The 23,664-nt window shown below is 44.9% G+C and overlaps 1 protein-coding gene across 1 annotated transcript in view; it reads right to left on the reverse strand.

Annotated features, from left to right (window-relative positions):
- Window positions 1-23,664, reverse strand: part of LOC138296482 (uncharacterized) — a 1,064,486-nt gene that overhangs the window by 504,520 nt on the left and 536,302 nt on the right. The window contains exon 42 of the mRNA XM_069235627.1: window positions 8,255-8,479. Within this exon, the coding sequence (XP_069091728.1) occupies window positions 8,255-8,479 (225 nt within the window). The remainder of the gene's footprint in view (window positions 1-8,254; window positions 8,480-23,664) is intronic.

The following is a 23,664-nucleotide window of genomic DNA, read 5'->3' on the forward strand; positions in this document are numbered from 1 at the left end:
TGTTGTCGGTTCAATTGGTGATCCAGGCTTTGTAGTTTTTCAATCCCTGTTCGAGGTTGGTGGCAGTAGCGGCTTTGGATGTGTTGAAGGCATCAGCCCAGCTGGTTTCTAAAATTTTGTTCCACCCCCAGTGGGAGGCACTGGTTATCTTGGGGGTGTAGGTGCAGGGGCTGGAACTGCTGAAGTGGACGATAGTGATCGGTCCATGTGAGTTCAGTAACATGGCTGTATTTGACGCAGTTGCTGGAAGTGAAAATGGGGGTCACCATGTGACCTGCTGTGTGTGTAGGGTCGTGGACGATCTGGGTCAATCCGAGGCTGCTCATACTGTCGAGGAGGTGTGCAGTTTTATTCTTATTGGGGTCGTCGATGTGACAACTTAGGTCACCGACGAAGATGTAGTCCTTGGAGTCTAAGGCTAGGGGCGCAATGAAGTCTGTGATGGTGTTGCAGAAGCTGGAGCCCGGGCCTGGTGGTGGGTATGCGAGGGTGCATCTAAAGTTTGTTTTGTTATCCCTGTGGAGCTTGAAGTTGAGACGTTCCATGGGGTGGTGGTGTTGTTGGTGGTGCACTGTATGGCCTCTTTGTGGATAATGGCTCTTCCTCCTCCTGGCTTGTTGGTGCAGTCCAGGTGAGTGACATTATATCCGTTGGGAATCGCTGTGGCAATGTCTGGGACGAATGTGGAGTTAAGCCAAGTCTCGGTGAGGAAAACAATGTTGAGTGTGAGGGTGGCAATGAGGTCCCATAATTCAGTGGAATGCTTGCATAGTGAGCATGTGTTGAAAAGGGTACATGCAAGTTGGTGTTTTGGTTCAGGGGTGTCTGTGATATGTTCGGCGTGGGGCTGGTCGTTGGGCTGGTGTGTGTGCTGTGACAGGTGAAATGGCAGGGGGTGCAGGTAAAGGCTCATAATATGTGGAGTCTGGGCAGTGTTTGTTGTGGATTCCCGGGTCGAGGGTGTAGAGCTAGGCGATGGTGTATCTTCAGGGGTAGGGAGGTCAAGGTGCTGGGCGTGGTCCAAGCACGGACGGGCGCAGGCGGGCTTGCTTTTGGAGGCCCACTGTGAGGACGTGCTGTGGCCTGCATTAAGTAGGCACTCTGGTGGGAAGGGCCTCTGTTGGCAGGAAGAACGGTAAGTGGGAAAACCTAGTTGAGAAAACCCCATCAGGAAAATCCAGGCAGCTGGGGTGTCACTGGATCAGTCTGGAAAAGCAGGAACTGGAAGCCATAGGGAAGTGGCAGACTAGGTGTCTAGGTGATAGTGGGGCTGGTAACATATGTTACAGGTCCTATTGGGATGACAAGGTAATCATGGACCCAATGCTTTTTTTCCAGATTTTTCACCTGCACCAAATAGGTGAAATCACCATGGTTCAAGTGGCCATGGCAGGTGGGAGGGCAGTGTCTGCTAACGTGTAGTTGGAGGGAGCGCTTACAGCTCCCTATGTTGCATTTAACAGGCAATAGGGCTCAGAATGATTAGGTCCTGAATTTACAGACCGAGAAATTGTGGGACCAGCGACAATAGATGCGGTGGCCTGTAATAGTGTCCATACAAGGATTTTGTTTAGGATTACTTAGAATGGGGGAATAAGTCAGCACTGCTGCGGATCAAACTTGTGATTTCCAGTAGCAAGAACGTCAAAAGTAGTTAACTCACTGAGCTATTGGTCTGTTAAGATCCATGTGTTTAGCATCTACTGAAAGTGTAGCTACTCTGAGTGGAATGAGAAGAGGGTTTCAAATTATTTCAAAGTTGCTGTTTGATAGTATGTAGGTGTTTTTAGGTGCGTGGTTAAACTACGTTCTGTGCGTTGTCTGAGTACTGTAAAGGTTGTCTGAGTACTGTAACATGGAACACACAGGCTACCCAACTCCAGTGATGAAACAGATTCCTGAAATTAATTTTGCTTTCTCTCGAAGCAGGGACTTCCTGCGGTAGAACCTGAGAGAGCTGTGTTTGACAAAGTTTCACAAGATGTTTGCGGGGATTAAACTGTTCACCTTTTCTAGAAGGTGGTCAGTACTGGGCTGGCTTGGCATTACTTAAGATATGTGCGGAAAGATAAGTCTGAGATCTAATGAGAATTTAAGATATTTGTCTTTGATGGGTTGAAGACATTCATAGGAATGATTGTGTACCATGACTGTATAGAGACACTGTTTTTGAGCTATCTAGTAAGAAGCATGCCTTTGTGGAATTGAAATAAAGGCTATGATGAGTTATCCATCTTGTCAGAGTGACTAGAGATGTTTGAATTGGTAGTGTCTTATGACTAGCTCTTTATCATACTTATGTCTTATTGTTAGCTTACTAGTGTTCAGTGATTCCTTGTCCAGGTAGTGGTCTGCCCAAATGGGCCAAGTACAGATCAAACAGCAGAACTGAATTAGGGGGGCTTCCGAATTGCACAAGGTATGGTGGCTGTGTTTCTGTTCATCTTGGGCCTATATGAATATGTGTGTATGTGTATGTGTGTGCACAGTGGCGGCCTCTGGATATGAATATGTGTGTGTACAGTGGCGGTCTCTGTACTGCAGCAGGAGTGGGATGCACACACATACTGACTAAAATGAGGAATTATATGGTCGTAGATGATGGCCCAACACATTTTTCAGTGGCTTTGGAAAGGAATTGGACAGTGCATCCCACACATGTTCACGCCTGCTCCTCTAAAGTTATTGGCGCTGCTAGCAAATGTAGCAGAATTATTGTATTTTATGATTTTTCACTTTACTTCACATTAGCATAGTGAGATCACTGCCCCAGTTGCGTTTTCGTCCACGAGCAAAAACAAAAAAAAACCTGAGTGGAAATTGAGAAAAGGCGATTTAATAAAATAAAATAAAGTTAGCTTTGAAAAATAAAACTTAGCAATTTTGTTTGTCCTGCTGGGCACATTTTTGCCAGTCACAAGCAACTGGAAGTTAGAACAAAATAGCACCGTGATCACATCGAGAGCAGCGGACGGGTACTAATTAAGTTGAAATCAATTAGTACTGGATCCCTGCTCTACACTGAGGAACGGAAATTATGCCAGACATGCCTTAATGAATTACGAGGCTGTGGAGAAAAGTGCCACGCAAACCAACAAATGGCAAGCGACAGGAGGGTTCTAAGTCATTCACTGAACACAACAGCGTCTCGCATACGAGATGCATGCGCTAGCGCATGCACTTGCAGGCTCGACCCTTAAAAAAAAATGAGTGAAAACTGAGAAAACACGACTTAACAAAATAAAATAAAGTTAGCTTTAAAAAATAAAATTGGAATTTTGTTTGTCCTGCTGGGCACGTTTTTGCCAATCATAAGCCTTCTGTTTGCAGGGCACTGGAAGTTAGAACAAAATAGTACCTCAACCAGGTCGGGAGCAGCGGACGGGTACTAATTAAGTTGAAATCAATTAGTGCTCGATCCCTGCTCCACAATAAGGAACAGAAATGATGCCAGACATGCCTTGACGAATTACGAGGCTGTAAAGAAAAGTGCCAGGCAAACCAACAACTGGCGAGAGACAGGCAGACTCCAAGTCCTTCCCTGAACACAACGGAGTCTCGCACACGAGACACATGTGCTAGCGTATGCACTTTCAGACTCGACCTTAAAAAGTGCACAAAAATGAAAAAGGAGGCAGGGGGTGAAAAAAAGAAGAACAATCCCCCAAAACAACGTACAACAATATCGTAGTGTTAAAACATACTACTTTTTGTTAATCAAGCCTTTTGGGGTACAGCATTTTACCACTGCATTTTTGTTGTCTACAGACTGTCTGGATTTTGAAAGATGTAGAGATCATAAAAGTAGATTGTTTCAAGATATTTTTGTACGAGGCGTGATGGACATCCCTGAAATAGATGATGTATGATTCTAAACTGTCAAGTGTCTGACTGTACTTTGTGTAACAGCAGTTCGTGGTTTCAGTGCTTTCCTGCACACAGTCCTATGATACTGGATTTCTCACCACAAGCTTCAGGAACATCGTCAACATAGGGCAGGGTCAGTGGGCCTTCTTATTTCCACTTTCCCCACTGCCCAAATAGACGTCTTTTCCTGTTTCAGAGCTTTCTGTCACCATCGGACCATACAAAACTGCAAAATGGCAGCAAGATTTAGGAAGTTCAGAGAGTTATAATTATGACCTGCTGTTTTGAAAGACTGCTGGTTATCGCAGGGTTTTGCCATCCGAGGTGTTCTAAACAAAGGGTGTGGCAATCATCGTTCTTTAAAGTCTTTCTTTTAGCAATTTTAAATATAGCAATGTTAAGGTGAGCGAGCTGGGATTTAAATTAGAGAGCTTCAGGTTGTATTCAGAGCTCAGCAGCAAATGCTCAATAAGCCATCTGCCAGCACGCTCGGAGTTGCTCGTGCATCAAAGGTTTCAGCAGGGATATACCAGGAAATAAACTGAGAATGTATAAAGAAAGCATTGTTAAGGCTTGGTGCTATATCGGACTAGTTTGGAAGTTGAAGTCCATATGTTTTGCTGGCTGTGATACTCTCTTGAACATATATGATTTCTCAACTTACTGTACACTTATTTTGTGCACCCATGATTTCACCTCAGAAGTGCTTCATGACCTGAAAATCCATACTGGTAAAATGACGTGGAATGCTTCTCAAGCTTACCTACGCTTTGAAACCTAACTCAGTCCTTTTGGCTAAGAAGGTTTTGCAACTGTGTATGTGAGCAGTGCAAGCACAATGACACTTGGTGGTTTGAATTCCCCAACTTCTAATTTCAGTGTGGAAATTGAGAGAACTATAGCTAGGCCTGAGACTTTGGCAGGCATGATGTTGGATCACCCAAAATGTCCATGAACATGGTTATGCACACTTCCTCAGTCTTCCAAATACTCTCTGCTACATCTGATGTTATGGAAGGATAATATACACATTTTAATATTATGTGTTTCTGGAGATGTATCACGATACTGTCATATAAATGGTAATATATATATACATATCTCTCTCTCTCTCTCTCTATATATATATATACACATATATATATACATATATATATATATATATATATATGAACAAATTCAAGTGCTCCTCTCTATAATGCCCTGATGAGTTCCCTGATGCTGCCTCAATTGAGAGCTTGGCAATTAGTGTGGACATAACAGTTATTAAAGCAAGTATGATCTTGATAACTGGTGCTTTTGATAGCACTTCATACCTGCTCGAAATCAGGTTAATGTGTAAGGCGAGTACCACTACCAACTTAATAAACACATCAGATTAGGCCACAGAGCAGAACTACGAGACTATATACCCTGATAGCTATTGCACTAAGTGGAGGCAAGTGTGTGTTAAGTTTAAGCAGTACCAAACAACATTAAAGTTAAGAATGTAACAAAATATAATTCCCAAACCAATTTAGAAAAATCAAGAAAATGTAGAGAGAAAAACATCAAAATCAGATTAGGGGGACAAAATATAGACTTTTAAACGATTAGGGCAAAAATTACCAAGTTGGAAGTTACAGATCACAGCTGACATGGCCTTTGGTGCAATTTCAGGATGAATGTGTTGTAGCGGGGCTCAGATAGGCCAAGTCGGTCACACAGGTCAAAGATCTTGCCTTGGGATTTACATGGAATTCATTTCTCAAAGTCCTCCAGTGTGGCAAGGCAGGATACTAAAGCCAGCAAGGGTCGCTCAAACTTGAATGGGTTGAGATCTCACTGAAGGCTTTAGTTTTGGTACCAAAAGCCTCAAAAGGGACAAAGCAGGATTCTGAAGCCACCAAGGTAATTTTGACACTTGGCTCACTTTGCCGCTTCACACTGGTCCGAGGTTTTACCTTTGGAGTTAGACAATTTGTTGGTTCTTGAAATACTCCTATCTTGCAAGGCTAGATGCAATTGCTAGAAAGGGTCACAAGGCTTCACCAGAAGGTCTTGCTGAAGCTCTGAGCAGGATGAATATGGATATTTAGAAAGTATTGCCCTCTGAGGCAGCACCGTCCCTGGGTCCTCAATACCCTGACCTGGTTCTCCAGAAGTCTAAAAGTTCTTCAACTAATATCTTCCTAGCCTGTCCTATTTTCCAGGTCCTCAGGGGAGGATTCTAGGCACCAGGTCACTCTCCAGCAAAGGGTCTCTCAGGATCTAGCCCCAAATGGTCAACTGGGCCTTCTTAAATGCAGAGGCCTCTACTGCCATTTTTAGTTCACGTAACAGCAGAAGTAGGCCAATCACTTGACCCTTGTAGTCCCTAAGTGCCATCGAGAGACAGGAGTCCTTAAATTGTCTTTTCCAACAACCAGACTGTCTTCATACTTTCTAATATTTTTCCTAGACCTGCAATGTTGTGAGTTGATGGTGGTGAGGTGCCTGTTTTATCCAATATATAGTCAGTGAATGGAGATGTCCTACACCCAGTTTTGGCAACTTTCTCGTCAACACCAAATCTCCTTTTTAGCTCTTTGTTTCTCAGTGTATTCCAAACCTTCTTATAGTCCCTCATTGTAGGTGGCCTGAGCCTTCCTTCATCTGTAGGAGCCTTGTCTTCCATTGTAGGCATTTGTATGAGCACACCAAGTATATCCCCCTTTCTAAGGTCTGGGTATAGTTTTATTTTCTGGTAACATGAACAGAAAGTTTAGAAGGGCTCTGGGAATAAATGGTTTCTGTTCCTGAGAAACTTCACTAGGGATCCCCACTTAAAAAGGAATAACTATTAATTTTGCCATATGTTTTGCCATATTTTCCTGTCAGTCTCCCAGATGACTAACCCCTGCTAAATGGTCACTGGTGTCATCACTTCAGCCTTCCTACTCCTGAAGGAAAGCCACTGTCTTCCAGGAAGTCAATCTTTAGCAGCCAGTTCTAGCTGTGTATTGCAGTCTCCTGGGCGAGCTATGAACAAAAGTGTTCTAAACAAGTTTACTCTTGGGTACGCATTCAAAAAATTGATTTTCCACTAAATTTATCAACAAGCGAACAGCCCTATGAGCTGACGTGGGACAATTAAGAGGTCATCTAGCAAATATATAGCAAGAGGTTTTACCACACAACAACACACTTGTGTTTGCTATTTGTCACAGTAGAACGTTTAAATCAGAATCCAGCTCAAATACCACATTGCTCTCATGGAGCATACACTTTGGTCATAGATGTGTTTGTCTTGCGGGCGTGGGTAGCATCAGCAAAGTTTGCTATGTTAGTTGTCTAAGGTGGTCTCCACATCAGAGATCTGGCAGCATGATCTAATACTGTGTATGGATGTGGAAGTATACAACTAAACAGACACCCAAGGCTGAAAGATACCGAACGTATTCCAAAGCACAGTAGGAGGCTCTTTGATTTTTTCTTTAATGATTTCCCACAAATTTTAACTATGTAACACACTGTTCTCTTATGTTTCACGTTGAATCCTCTGATCATGACACGAGTCATCGGTGGCATGAGCTAATGGGTTCTATATGTATAAAGTTAAGTTTGTATGCCCTCATTATGTTTTACATAATATTCAAGTTATGTTCAAATTAGAATAATAGAAACATTTACACAGTAAAAAACCAAATCACATACTATCAAACATTCAAATACAATACTTTAAGAATACAGTTGATGAGTATTTTCTGGTATTGCAAAAAGAGTTACAGGTATTGCATGTCTTGTCACACAATCAAGTCTAATACTCAGTGCTATCCATGCACAATGAGAATAACAACTCTGTCCCTTAAATCCTTCTCCATATCTCAGCCTGTATGGAGGTGTCAGGTCCAATGTCTTCTGATGTATCAGTTATATGATTAATAGAAACCTGAACTCAGATGCAGCAATAATTTTGTTGGGAAAGGATCAAAAAGTATTAACATGTTATAAATATTGCTTGGATAAAATTGCACATACGTACACAAATTGCACATACGTGGGCCTCCTCCATACTGGGAACAGTGGTATTCAACTGTCATTTATTTGAGAATACATTCTGGCAGAACTTGCTTTCTTAGTAAGAGCTTAGCTTTGTATGTGAAGAATACATATATTAAGTGTATTTGATAATAAAATCAATTTGGCAGTTTGACCAAAGAGAGGTGTCAGAGTTTCAGTGCAGCAACAACTCTAACAAATCACTCATACATGAAAACGTAGTCTAAAGCCTAAAACGCAAATACTGCAGTGTATTTTCTGTCTGAGTGTGTAATGTACTGGAATGGTATTACAAGCAAGACATACAAATCTCCTTTAGCAATTTAGCCAACGTGCATTGGAATATACACCAGTGAATTGGACGTACCAAGATCATGTTTTCCAGTTTCAGCTTCTGACAGTGACTCACGGGTTCTTCGGTACCTCTCCAGGTGCCCTTGGACACAATGACTGACAGTCGGTTGACCATGGCAGAGTACTTTTTGATGGCACTAGTCAGTGCTTTGCGGTCATGTTTCATTTCAGAAATAGCAATTTCACAGTCCTTCGTCCAAAGGTAGAGTAAGCCAAGTATTGAAACTTGGGATGGGTACTATGCAATGAAAAACATTAAAAAATATATATTATCTCAAAGATTCACAAAGGAGAACACATATTTTAAGTAACAAGAGACAAGGTTTCCTTAGATTTGCATGTCTCTATATTTAGGTTCATAGTACCCACCTACAAATATACAGCAGTAACTGTATTGCCTACAATTACATCAACAAGGTGAGTGTATTCAGGTAAATATATGTTTACTATTTTTTAGCTCAACGTCTCTTTACCTAGATGAAATAAACTGGTCGCCTATATGACCCCCTACCTTCCTCAGCCACTGTGACAGAGACAGTCCTCCCTAGTACATAGCAATGGGGACATTTTTAAAGCTTACAGACAAAATAGAAACACTGAACGTTAAATTCTGGGTGCACCTTATCACACAATCATCCACTACCTTTGGTAGTACAGACTCCTACAAACTAGGACCCAGATTTATCATACAATTCCTCAGGACAACATAGCAAACTTGCTGCACGACATGAAAGGCAATGGGCAGTAATGCACCATATGTAACATTTTACGGCTTATTTCTGTCCTTTCATTGCGCTGGCACACTTCTGGCTGGCTGGTGCCAACGCAGATGCCCTTGCGTCATGGTGCAAGAGTGTCTGAGTGGCAGGCAGGATTGATTTTGTGCAGGAAGGAACACTTTCCTGCACAAAAACAATCCTCAGAGACATTTTCCTCTTTTTACTTATGAAGCACATGTAGAAAGAGAAACAAATGAGGAGAAATAAAGATAATTTTTCTCGTTACGCCTTCCCTGGGAAGACACAGCATTTTGATGCATCCCGAGATCAACCACTAATGGTAAATCTGGGAATGCGTTAAAAGCCATGGGTGGATGTGAGGAAACACCCACACTCAACCCATGGAGGGCCTCATGGTGGCAGAGTAATACAAGGCAGATATTTACCTTGCCTTGTGTTACTCCAGATTTATCAAGCCATGCCGGGCCACAAAAGGAGGCCTTGCATGAATTGATAAATCTGATTTTAGTGTTGTGTTGCCCTTGCATGTCGCCAGGGCGACGCAACACTATACTAAAGCTGGCCACAGATGTTCTGAGGATTTTTTTTTTACTATTAAACTCTACTGCACGTGAAAACCATACAGATCAACAGTCCCATCACCATTATCAATAACATATTGTAACTACTTGACCATCCTATTTGTTTTTTTTTATAATGTCAATATTTTTACAATTCCCCTAAAATGATGCCAATAATTCTAAATGTTCTTCCACTGGCCCTTTAACTCTCTAATCATAAATCTTATAAGGAAGCTTTGGCAATATCTTGATTTTACAACTATTTTCTCTTCTTTCGCCCTCTGCTCACTGGTTTACACCTTCAAATACATATTTGTTCAGGTGTATATCTGATCCTCCACTCTTAGAAGTATTACCTTATACTAAATTAATAACTTGCATAAGCTTGTTAAATTGGTCGAATTGCTAATTCCATCACTTCCCACCATTTGGTGCTGGTCATTTATGTTGAATGCACTATATAATTTCTCTCAGGTACTAGTAGACTTTTTTAAGCATGCTAAAATTCACTTGTGTTTAAGATACACCTCTCCCACCATGGTGCAAACAAACCTTTATACCCAGATTACCAGGGCATTATCTAATTTTCAATCCTTACAGACTTCGCAAAGCCCCAAGTAAGGACACAACACGTGTTGTCTAGGCTGTATTGATGTCACAAAAATATTTTTCAACTACAAACAACTGTCTGTATGTCACGATATGCTGCCTGTTGGTTTAAAGAAAAAGACACCACAGGTAGAAAGGTGTTATACAGTTAGAGCACCTCCCTAACTACCATATGTAATGTACGTATGACTATTTGCACTACTTTACCTGTAGCAGATTTGTGACAACAACTGAAGAACCGCTAACCCTTATAATTTCTGGAAATTAATAAGCAAGTGTTGGGAAATGGCCCTCTCTGAAGGGTCCCCCAAGCTTTTTGCCTTCCTCCTCCGCTTTTTCTGACATTCTTTGTGTTAGCTTTAGGACTCTGTGTACATTACCACTGCTAACCAGTGCTAAAGTGCTGGTGCTCTCTCCTTCAAATGTGGGAACATTGGCTTATCCACAACTGGCTTAATTAATGTACTTATAAGGCCCTAGTAAAGTGCACTATATGTTCCCAGGGATGGAAATTACATGTTACTAGTGGGTTTGCAGCACTGATTGTGCCACCTATTAATTAGCACTTTAAACATGTCTCAGGCCTGCCACTGCAGGCCTGTATGTGCTTTTAACTGCCATATCGACTTGTCATTATAAAACCTCTTGCCAAGCCTATGATTCCCCTTTTATTACATATAAGTGACCCTAATGTACGCCCTAGGTAGCCCATATGGCAGGGGGGCTATGTAACTAAAAGGTAGGACATGTCATTTTAAGTTTTACATGTCTTGTTAGTGAAAACCTTCGTTTTTAGGTCAAGCCTAGACAGCACTTGCGCTGTCAAGAGGATCTGTTGTATGTATATTGTGGGCTTTGACTGATCTCATCACTTGTGATTTGTCTAGTTGACTGTCTTGTAAAAATCCGGGCTTGCTAGTGGGTAATTTGTCTTCCTGGTCCCTCCTTTGTCCAAGTTATTCACTCCCCTGGAGTATCGTCCCAGGACTTGTAGGCTTCGGCTTATCCCACTGTAACATCTGCGTAGGGACTACTTTGCTCTTTCTTTAAGAGCATTTGATCAGAGCACTCGATGTTTTCAGTGCTCCAAGGTCCTTTCCTGTAAATAGGGCAGTAAATCATGTTCTAATCTTGTTACATTTGCTGTTCATTCTAAGACCGAAGTCAAATGTTAAACACTATTTTTCGAGGGCACCTGTTTCCCCGAGTGGTGGCAGCTGTGGGTTACCCGCTTATCGTGGTAGGTTTGTTCACGACACAATGTGTACCTTCACTGAAAGCGCTTAGATGCAGCTGGCGCACAGTGTGTGATATCCACGGAAGCCGTGTACCCTGGTACCCTGCCCAGCACTGACAAAACAAGCCCTCAAGAACATACTGCCAGCTCTTAAAGAGGATGCAGCTGGCGCTGGTCACAGTTATGATTACTAATAATGCTTGACCTGGGCAATGATGGATTTGAACATGGTGTGTGTGAACAGTAACGGCTTGACTGCCATTGCCTTGCTGTTTCTCCAACCGACAGCCTGTGCTGTTTTTACTGCCCATTTCCTCTTGACGCCTCCTCTACCTGGGTCCCACCTACAAACCACCCTCCCTCCTCAGGCCTGGAGCGTGCCCTTTGGCAGCAATGGGGGGGGGGGGGGGCCTGTGCGAAGTGGGCCTCGGGGTCCCTGGGGCAGTTCACAGATGCTAAGATTTTGTTGAAAGCACGTCTGCAGCCAGAGATAACACTGAGTTGGCCCAAAGACTGGGGTGTCAGCCGATCATTACCTTTCATTTGGTGCATGTCCCAGCACCCTTCTAACAGGCCCTTTAATGAGAGTGGAGCTAACCTTGTTTAAGAGTAAGTTTGCCCTTTCCAAAAATAGCCAATGACACAATAAAACACACTAAGGGGGTCATTCTGACTTTGGCGGGCGGCGGAGGCCGCCCGCCAAAGTACCGCCGTCAGAATACCGCTGCGCGGTTAAAAGACCGCCGCGGTAATTCTGATGTTCCCGCTGGGCTGGCGGGCGACCGCCAGAAGGCTGCCCGCCAGCCCAGCGGGAAACCCCCTTCCACGAGGATGCCGGCTCCGAATGGAGCCGGCGGAGTGGAAAGGGTGCGACGGGTGCAGTTGCACCCGTCGCGATTTTCAGTGTCTGCATGGCAGACACTGAAAATCTTGGTGGGGCCCTGTTACGGGGGCCCCTGCAGTGCCCATGCCATTGGCATGGGCACTGCAGGGGCCCCCAGGGGCCCCACGACACCCCTTACCGCCATCCTGTTCCTGGCGGCCAAAACCGCCAGGAACAGGATGGCGGTAAGGGGGTCGGAATCCCCATGGCGGCGCAGCAAGCTGCGCCGCCGTGGAGGATTCCCCAGGGCAGCGGGGAACCGGCGGTGTTCCCGTTTCTGACCGCGGCTGTACCGCTGCGGTCAGAATGCCCAGGGATGCACCGCCAGCCTGTTGGCGGTGCATCCGCGGTCCCCGGCCCTGGCGGATTTTACCGCCAGGGTCGGAATGACCCCCTAAGTACTGAAAGTATAGAGTCATGCTGCATCGGGAGCAGTTTCATCTCAAACTCCTTTATCCACAGGTAACTGCTTGTGCTCCTAGAACACAGAGGTACTGCTCTGCCTTCTGATTGGACTCATGGGTGGCTGGTGAGTGAATCTCTGCCACTCTTTGCCCTAGAACACGGCTAAGTTTCTGTCAGACACTGGTTTTGGTATTCAGTACTCAGTGCTACTGTGGGTCTGGTGTCCAATCACGCTGGTCCTGACTGTATTTCTGTAGCTTCTGTTACTATGAGGTAATGCCAAGCAGTGGGTGATTGGTGACCTCAGAAGGCCCTTGATATCGAGCCAGAGGGGCATCTCGCACCAACAGCCTGTTACTGCAATGAACAGACGCATTCCACATGCGAGTACATGTGTGCATGTGCAGCATGTGAGAATTGTATGAGAAGCCGTGGGAATGCCATGGATAATACAACAATCAGTAATCTAGCTAAATGGTGAGGGATTTGTAAATAGTACCAGAACTCCAAAGATTCATCACTGGGCCTTAACACGGAAGCGTATGTACCTTCCGTAGGCCCATGAAAGTCCTCCACCCTAATTACTGGCAATGCAGCCTCTATAATAAACTTCTCTAACCCCCACCACTCCCACCCCAGTATGGGTGCACCCCTCTTCCTGAAGCTTTAAGTGGTAACACATTGTCAGGATTTCTGGATTTGTCAGTGTCCTCTCACAAAGGAAGGGGTGGGGATAGTTAAAGTCAAACACAGCTCCCTGTGTAGGTAGGAGACAGAGTTATCATTGTTTTTTTTGGAAAGGGGTCAGGATTATCCTTCAACTTCGTTTCCCCATAGTGCTTTACTACATATTTTCATACATCACTTTAAATATCGGTGCTTGTCCTAAGCACTTTAGACTGTAGCAGCCATTATTTTCAATTCCTCATCATGGGTGAAAAACGCCATATAATAAAAATTACTTGTGCGACTGGTGAAGGCCAAGCGATGCCCGGCTCTCTGTGTTACCAGCTTTCAGATGGCAGGGGTGGGGGTGGTGCTCTCCAGTGAAGCTGACAGACAACTGTACCTCAACATGGGTTTCTCTGATGCATCTGTGTCTTGAATATAAACAGAAAGGTAAAGAAATATACAAAACAGAGTGCTCTCAGCCACCTTGGAGTGAAAAATCATTTATTTTGCATTCACAATCCACATAAATGCACTCCACACCATAGCACATAATTCAAATAAGCATAATTTCGCTCAACACCACACAGTTCCATGCCACACAATTCAACTTCACACATTTCCAAAACACACCAGATAATTCCACACCAAACCACATATTTCAAATACACAACAAAATTCCACAACACACCACATACCTCAAATACACACCACAGATTTCCACATCACGCAACTAAAGTTAACAGCACACCACATAAATCAACTCCACAATATGCCACTCTTCAACACACACCAATCCACATAATTAACTCCATCACACAATCTCACTCTACATAATTCCAGTACACTTAATACCATTTAATTACTATCCACATAATTCCACAGCACACCATGCCATATATTTCCACTACACAACTTCACACCACACCACACAATTCCACAACAAAAAATTCCAAATCAACACATCGCTCCCTTGCATTTCCACCAACCCTGCCAATGCTCTCCCACACAACCACTGCCCCTCTCATCTCTCCCTCACACTACTACTACTCCCCCTCATCTTAAAATTCCACTGCCCTTCTCATCCCTGTCTCCACTCTATACTGCCTGCTCACACATGCTATCTTCCCTTACCTCCTCACGCTGTGCACTGATCCACGTCTCGCACCCCAGCCATCCCCCTCTGAGTGCCCCTCCCACTTGTCCCTCTATCTCTCCCTCTCGAACTCTCTCTCAACCCTCTCTCTCGCTCTCTCACACACTTTTCCTGCCTCTCTTATGTGACTGACTTCAGGTTTTCAAGCACAGTTTCTTTCCTGTGCCTTTTCAAGGTATTCATCCCTCAAACCCATGCTCTACTCCTCTTCTTAGGGTGTCTTCTGCATACCAAGGTCCTCCCTCTTTATACGTCTGTGGTCTGCTCTCCCCTTCTTTCTCTCTTTCTCACACACTCTTTCTGCTCCTCTCCCTCAAGTTTATTCACCACATTCTGCACAAACTACCTATCCCTCTCTATCTTCTTTTCTATCTATTCTGCGAACTCTAACCCCTATCTATTCACCATGCCACAATTCTACTACACAAATACACTCCATACCACACAATTCCACCACACACAATTCCACAACTAACAATTCCAATACAACCCACATAATTCCACTCCACACCACATACACACATACATCCACTACACACCAAAACACATAGGTAAAAGAAATTGTCATTTACAACGCCAATAGCTCTAACTCTCCCAAATGCAAGATCTATTGCATTGCAAATGCTTGTTTGCTACTGCGAGGCCTACCCCTCTCATAGGTTAGCATTGGTAATTCCTTATTACATTTTTAAGCTGTAATTACTTATTGAGAAGGGGTAGCTATGTCATGTTTCATATCATTGGAGTGGTAATGATAAATCCTGGTATGGTTAGATTTAACATTTCTATTTGAGAAAAGCCACTTTCATAAAGTGAACATTTCCCTGCTCCTACAGTTCTGTGTTCCTGCAGCATGTCTTCAATCCACATCTGAGTGGGTGACAGCTACACTTTGTGCATTCCCTCTAGACAGCCACAAACACAGGAAGGTTAGATGTGTCTGAGCACTCATCTGCATTCTGGTGGCTCTTCCTGGGCAGAAACGGAGGGAGGGCTGACACGTACACCTGAATAGGCAGTGCAGTGTCCTCACACAAAGAGCTGATTGCCTACTACTGAGATTCTGGGGCCAGGGCTGGGAAGAAAGGGCCTCTGTGCACTTCAAAGACCCTTCTTTGAAGTCACCCTCACTTCAAAGGCACAACTGGATATTAAGTACTGGGTCTCTGACCCCACCAAATCAGACACCTCTGGACCTACAACTGAACTCTGTCAGAAGTACTGCTGTGCTGCATCAAGGACTGTTACTCTGCTAGACTGGTGATCTGGAAGGACTGCTTTTCTGCTGTGCTGCCCTACTGCCTGTTGCTCACTGACCCTGCAGAGGGACAGCTTGACTCTGCCTTGAAACTGAAACTGAAGTGATCTCTTAAGGTTTGCTGGCTTGCCTCGTGTTGCTTGAGACTCAGGGAAATCAAAGTATCTACCTCTGCTCCTGTGCTTGGTTCCCTGGAAGTGGACCCAGATACTTGTACGAAGAAAACTGACGTATCTCCGGTCTGCTTGGAGCAGAACCGGCGCATCGACCCTTTTGCCAGAGTGGAACTGTTGCATCGCTCTCTGAACGAATGCTTCGCTTTGAGAGCCTGACACTCGGAACTGCGCACTGCTGTCGCAGCAGTTTAGAGAGATTGACACATCTCCTTGATTGCACAGAGAAACCCAGTGCATTGCACTTTGGAATCAAAGTATCTCGGCTCTGTGCTTTCTCTTCGTAACCGATACATCGCCACCACTGTGTGATGAAAATCAACACATCACCTCGACTGTGGGCTCAACACAAAGCAATGCTTGTCTGCACCCTGCATCTCGCTGTTGCAATGAGAATCAAGATACTCTGTTCACTGGACCTGCATGGCTCTTGTCCCTGGCATGCGCTCCATCATGGTTGGCCTGAACCGTTGACTTTGCCCCGGTCCGGCGTAACCAGATAACCCCCACTGGCATTTATTGCATCTAAGCGCTAGAACTCTTTTTATCCTTTAAAAATTCATAACTCGACTTATACTTGATTTTGTCATTTTGGTCTTGATTTAGCTATAAAATCATTGCCTATTTCTCTAACCTGGTGTAGAGTCTTTTTGTGGTGTTTTCATTGTGTTACTGTGTCTTGTGTTGCACAAATACTTAACACACTGCCCCTTTAGGTACGCCTGACTGCTTTGTGCCAAGCTACCAGAGAGTGAGCACAAGCTATTTTTTAGTGTGTATGTTTGTGTGTGTATGTGTTCAATAGAGAGTGTGAATCTAGTGAGAAGAATTTTACAAATGCGCCAGTAGAATGAAATGTGGAATGGACAGGTAAGGATCCCCTCTGAGCATTCTGGTGTGGTGATAAAATGTCCGCTACACACTGGACTATTGTTGGTTGGGTCTTTTTTTTATCTAGTTATTTTAAATAAAGGATTGCTAGGTGCTGGAGTGCCATCAATAAAGATGGCTGCATAAGCAAACAGTTCGGCCATTCAGCCTACTTAATGTTCAAAAGAGTGTTTCATGACAGGATTGAAAGAAGCATGAGGAATACTGAAGTAATGCCAGGGTCATCCTAGCTTGAGTGGATGATCTATGGAATGGTAATGCAGTGAGGGGCCAAAATGCAAGGTGTCCTTCGGGCTGTAGCCAAGTGCTCTGTTATACACCACTGTGCCCTGCCTGGATTGCAGTTTAAATGTACTCCAGTGACTCATGGCAGGGGAAAGTGCCCTTATCACATAGAAAGCATACTTGTATTTGTTAATAAGCCACCCTTAAAGTGTGAAACCAAAGAGCTATTTTACTGTGCAGGCTTTGCTACTACACCTTTGCCTGAATAGGCACAGACAGGATTAAATCTTTATTTCCTATCTCTGCTTGAAGAAATGCTAGAAAATGCTTCAAAGTTATTTCCTACACATTTTCAAATTCAGATTTAATGGTGAAATCAGATTTTTGACGATGTAAGTGGAAAAGTAACTTTGGTTAAATGTACTTTGTGCAGACTGTGCCAAAACTGGCCTTAAACTAGTTTTCTTACTTTATTACACCTCAAGAGTTGCAATACTCATCCATACCTAGAAGAGTTAATGGCTCAGGGGCCAATAGATTGCCTCTGGGAGTAGGAAGTGCAAATGAGTGTTAACTGCAGACCACACAGTAGTGGACAAGAAAAATTGGGAGAACAAAGGGAAGCTTCAGTGCTCTCTTGACTTAGAGATGGCAGAGATGATTCTCCTATTCATTCCCACGACTTCAGTCACAGTTAGGGAAGGGCCAGTTTTGACACTGTCAGACTGGAAGAGAGCTCGCCTAACTAGGGAAGTGGATAAGGAGGTGAAGAAAGGCATACCTGTTGGCGCTGGGAACCAACATCTTGACACAGAAACTGCTGGGAAACTTTACAGTAAGACCAAGAGGAAGTATTTCAAAATAAGACGGGCTGTGAGAAAATAGATATAATTTGGTGGCAAATGTTCTCCAATCACAGGATAAATCTGACACTCCGCACCACCTCCTCAGACCATTCGTTGACCTGTGAAAACTCCTTTTTTTAATCTTAATTGATTTTTACCCCCTTTTCCTCTCACTGAAAAAGCAATTATGGAGGGGCACATATATCACTTTCCACAATAAGGCCATATTACATAAAACAAAATAAAATATCCACAAATAGGGATTGGCATAAACAAGAACAAGAAAGAAAAGGCCAGTTTTTCCAGCAATATAAAGGTGCCCGAGACATCAATGTCATAGTTCATTTGCTAATCCATTACCAGAGCATCCAGCAGGGTTACAATTTCATACTATCAATGATACCCCCATCCCCCAAAACCATGTACCCTAGTTAGCCCGGTTCTGACAGATCACCATGGGCCAGCCCGGCTTAGCTTATCTATTAAAGGCGCCCATATCCTTTTCCCCGCCCGATTGGATTTTTTGCCCCTTTTTACATACAAGGCCATTCAAGGTTGAACATTGCCCAAAGCCAGGTAAACCCATGTTAAAAAAAAACCTGGGGGAGCCTTTTCCTACCAGAAAGACACAATACACAGCCAGGCTAGGGCTATGAAGATTAATCTCCGGGCTGGGCTAGGGACTTTATCGCTTTACACCCCCAGCATAACAAGTAGATTAGTTAACACCACCCTCCTACCTAGACACATGTCAATTAATTTGGTGATCTCTCTCCAATAACAAGCCAAAGAAAGACAACTACTAAACATATGAACTAGGTCAGCCTCACTAGAACAGCATTGCGGACAGGTAATGCCGACTGAGCCTCGCCATATTGCAATTCTCTGAGGAGTATAATAATGGCCAAATATGGGTTTATAATGCTGGGCTTGCAAACTGATTGACAATAGGGTGGAGGTTGCTACTTCCAAAGATTCTGAAAAGGGGGATTCCGTCAGCCCTAGCCCCAGCCTAGTCAACCATTTATAAGACTGTTGTTCAAGATCATCAGGGGTCAGTGCATTCACCTCTTTATATATTTGGCTAATCGTACAGTAATCAGTCCCTGTTAATTGATCCAATATAGCCATGTTCTGAAAGCCCCAAAACTCCTCCTCCTTTTTTGGTTGAAGAATCAAAAACTTGTAAATATTTGAGGAATTCTTTCCACAACACATCAAATTTGTCTCTCAGCTCCTCATACATAATTATTGCCCCCTGCCTAAAGAAATCTCCCAGTCTCAAAATACCGCTAGCCTCCCACTCCTGAAAAACAGGGCCACTAAAGACATCCAGCAAACACGGGTTCTGATGCATGAGAGTGTAATAGTGGAGGCGACCCAGCCTGAGTTTCCTAAGTAACGAGGCCCAGATTCTTTATGCCTCCTCCAAAGTCTTAAACCGTGTTTTCTTAAAATAACTGGGTTTTACTTGCTGCATAAAAGAGTCACATGCTTCTTTCACAAGCAGAATTTCATAAATAAAAGGAGTTCCAGAAGCCAATCCCTTTTCATCCTGATCCCTAAACAATGGACACATCAATTGGAGAGCTGCAGCCCAATAGTACAATTTAAATTCAGGTACAGCCCAGCCAATTCTCTCCCTAAGGAAGGTCTAATACTTAGGTGCCCTTCTAGGTTTGGAATACACCCACATAAACCGTGTTGTTATCATGTTTCTAGCCTTAAGCCAGGAGGTATTGAATTCTAGAGGAATAGCCCCAAACAAACACAACTTTTTTGGGAGGAAGATCATTCTGATAATATTGCTCTGACCCACAATTGACAAATGTAGGTTGTTCCATCTCTGGAAATTCCTGGAAGCTTTCCGAATTACGGGGGCTAGATTGCGTTCCACCATTGACTCACATCAGCCCTTTTAGTCACCATCAAATACACTGCAGTCTCAACAACTCTTTTATCATATACTTGCAGATTTCTATTTATAACCACTTGAGTCGTGTTGTGATTAAGCACATAGAACGAAAAATGTCTGAATGCCTGTACTTCTTGCTCTTCTTGTTCCAAAGTCGCAATGGGGTCAGATGTAACGACTGCAACATCGTCCACATAGGCCCAAACCTTTGTGACCTAGCCCTTATTTTGCATAGGTTTTATCAACATGTTCTGCTTTAGTTTCCAGATTAACGAATCACTGTAAAGCGTAAGCAACAAAGGGGAACAGGGACATCCCTGCCTTGTACCTCATGGATTTAGATCTCCCCCGATTGCCCCTCCATCAGTTTCAGTCTAGCAGTGGGGTTCCGCTATACTGTCCTCACTGCTTTTATGTAGCGAGAACCTATACCACAGTGCCCCATAACTGCCAACAGAAAGGACCACAACAATCGGTTAAAGGCCTTTTCGGCATCCAGAAATATCAATGCAATGGGGTCCCCAATATGGACGAAGCATCCAAAAAAGTGATTGCGTGCCGAATGTGGTCCATGGTACCCTTGCCTGGAATCAACCCATGCTGTCTGGGTGATACCAATTTGCCTATTACCTGGATTAAACATGAAGCCAAATTTTAGTGTAAATTTTAGCAACACTATTTATCAGGGTCATTGGCCTACATGACTCAGTCTCCTCTGTGTGTTTACCCTTTTTCAGAAAAATGCATATCTTTGCAGATAACCAGGAATCTGAGGCCAATGAGTCATCCTGTACCTGCATAAACGTAAACAGAAGCTCAAGTTTATCTGCCCAAATAATACTTTATACAATTCAAGCAGGATTCCATCCCCTTCTCCTGCTTTGCCCGAAGGTAGATTCGCAGTAACATTTTGAACTTCCTCAAACGAGAAGGAAGCCTCAAGCAGGTTTCTATCTTCAGAGCTAAGCACTCCCAGCAGAACAAGATATAAAAAGCACCCTGTATCCACTTCTAGATTATCATTGTCTTCCACATCTTTAAAAAGCCTTTCATAAAAGCCCCGAATTGCCTTACAAATTTCAGCAGAATCCAAAACTATACTGCCTTGCCCATCTCTGATCTTTTTCATTTCCAATAGGGTGCATTTACCTCTAGCCCAAACCCCCAACATATGCCCCACCAGTTCATTGTATTTGTAACATTCCCTTTTCCAAGTCAAATACTTCTCTGCTGCTTTTTTGTCTGATATTTTAATAATTGCAGCTCTGGTCAGCGCACCCTTGAGCTGAGTCCCCTGTACATTGTTCCCTACTGCAACAACGACCTTAAGCTGCGATTCTGCTTCCTCCAGTGCCTGATATAATTCCTTAAGTTGTTGTTTTTTAATTGTTTGTGGATTCCATTTAAAACCGAAAGGGCCTTATTTAAAACAAACTGGTGCATTGATCATGATGCACCAGTTTGCTTGCGCCGCCCTGTGCCTCCTTAACGACACCATGGTAGCACTGTATTTATTATACAGTGCACCATGGCATTCGTTAGCACAGCTGCATCAGAATTCTGAGGCAGTTGTGGCGCTTTGCTGGACTAGGGTCAAAAATGTAGATGCTAGTTCAGCAAAGCTTGGAGAGGCCCATTTAAAAACGCCTAGCATCACTTTAACACCTTTTCCTTGAGCAAGCATTAAAAAGTGAAGCTAGAATGACATAGTGAAATCTTGTAGATTTCACTGCCCCATTCCTGCGGGCCTCCTAGTGGGGGAACACCTCCCTTGCATACATTATACCTAGCGCAGATATAGGGGGTCATTCTGACCTCGGCGGTAAAAGGCGCCTACCGCCGGTCAGAAATCCTCCATAATCCCGCCGCGGTCGCGGAAACCCGCCACGGTCATTCTGACCCGCAGAAGGCAAACCTCCGAAAATCCGACCGCCACAACAGACCGCCAGACCAGCGGTCGGCGGAAAGGTGGAGGTGACCAAACCTCCACCGTCACGCCAACAGAAATACGCCCATCCCATTACGACCCACGAATCCACGCGGCGGTCATTCAAACGCGGTATTCCATTGGCGGGACACACCGCCGCGGTCAGAATACACACAAACGAACAAAACTCAGCCACATTGGACGATTTGAATCCCACACACCTGATACACATACACACACCACTCCCACACACACAATACAATATAAAACACACACCCACATCACCCACAAACACCTACGCTAAAAAATTCGTCAAGAAGGCAAGAGCGAGACACCAGCATCCAAAAAATAACAGCCACAGCCACTCAACACCATCACCCACACACTATCCACACACAAAACAACACACACCACCACACTCAACTCACTTAAATACACATACTCCACCCCACACATCATACACACCACCCCATGGCACCCCAAAGACAACCCCGCTTCACAGACGAAGAACTCAGGGTCATGGTGGAGGAAATCGTTCGGGTAGAGCCCCAGCTGTTCGGCACACAGATACAATACACCAGCATTGCCCGGAGGACAGAGCTATGGCAGAGGATTGTCGACAGGGTGAACGCAGTGGGACAGCACCCCAGAAATCGGGAAGACATCAGGAAGCGATGGAACGACCTACGGGGGAAGGTGCGTTCCATGGTATCCAGGCACAACATCGCCGTGCAGAAGACTGGCGGAGGACCCCCACCTCAACCCCCACAATTCACATCATGGGAGGAGGAAGTCTTGAACATCCTGCATCCTGACGGCCTCGCAGGAGTCGGCGGAGGAATGGATACTGGTAAGTTGAAGCTTCAATACTGCTTCCCCCCCACCTGCATGCCAAATCAGACCCCAAACCTCACCCCCATCCTCGAACCCCACCCTCACCCCCACCCCCATCGTCACCCCCACCCTCACCCCCACCACCATCCTCACCCCCACCACCATCCTCACCCCCACCCCCAGCACACCTATTCCCCGCCAATGTCTCACCATCACAACCCACACATCCCAAAACCTAGGCCTGCATGCGTCCACTAAGCATGGACACCCATCACCAAAGCATGCCCAATGCATATACACATCCCCCCCACAAGCCACCCTCACCAAAGCCCCCACACACGAATGCCAGCACTTGGGGACACGAGAACCCACAGATACACCCATATGCCACACATTGAAACTATAACCATACCTCTATACCCCTGCAGGACCCGACCGTCAACACACCGCGGCGGAGGGGCCAGAATTCTCCACACCCCCCACCCAAGAGGCCGTCAGCGATGACAGCAGCTCTGTCGACCTGGACACCGATGACCAGCCCGGACCATCGGGGACCTCTGGACAGTCGGTTCCCCTCACACAGGCCCAGGCCACTACAGACCCAAACCCCTCTGGGAACACCAGCACAGCTCCCACCCAGTGGGCCCATGCCTCTGTCTCCAGGGCGCGTCAATCTGCGGTGTGTCTACCACTACAGGGCACCCAGGATAACCCACCACCCCAACAACAACAGGGACCTGGGGGCAGTGGTAGTGGGCACACCGGCCAGGGGGCAGAGGCCCAGGGAAACAGGGGAACTCGGAGGGCAGCTGTGCGACAGGGGGGGGAGGAGAGGCCCAGGGAACCCACTCTCCACGAGGTCCTCACCACCATCATGGGAGCATACAACCGCTCCCAGGAGACGATGGCGACGGTACTGGCCCGGTTCCAGGAGATCCAGGTGCTGCAGGAGGAACACTATCGGGGGTACAGGGAGGACATCAGAGCCATCAACACCACCCTGGTTACCATGGTAGGGCTGCTGCAGGACCTCGTCAACAACAGGGCGGACACTGAACAACACCCAAGGGCCCCTGCCACTAGCCTGGACCAAGAA

Source organism: Pleurodeles waltl, chromosome 5 (assembly GCF_031143425.1).
Source record: "Pleurodeles waltl isolate 20211129_DDA chromosome 5, aPleWal1.hap1.20221129, whole genome shotgun sequence".
NCBI classification, from domain to species: domain Eukaryota; kingdom Metazoa; phylum Chordata; class Amphibia; order Caudata; family Salamandridae; genus Pleurodeles; species Pleurodeles waltl.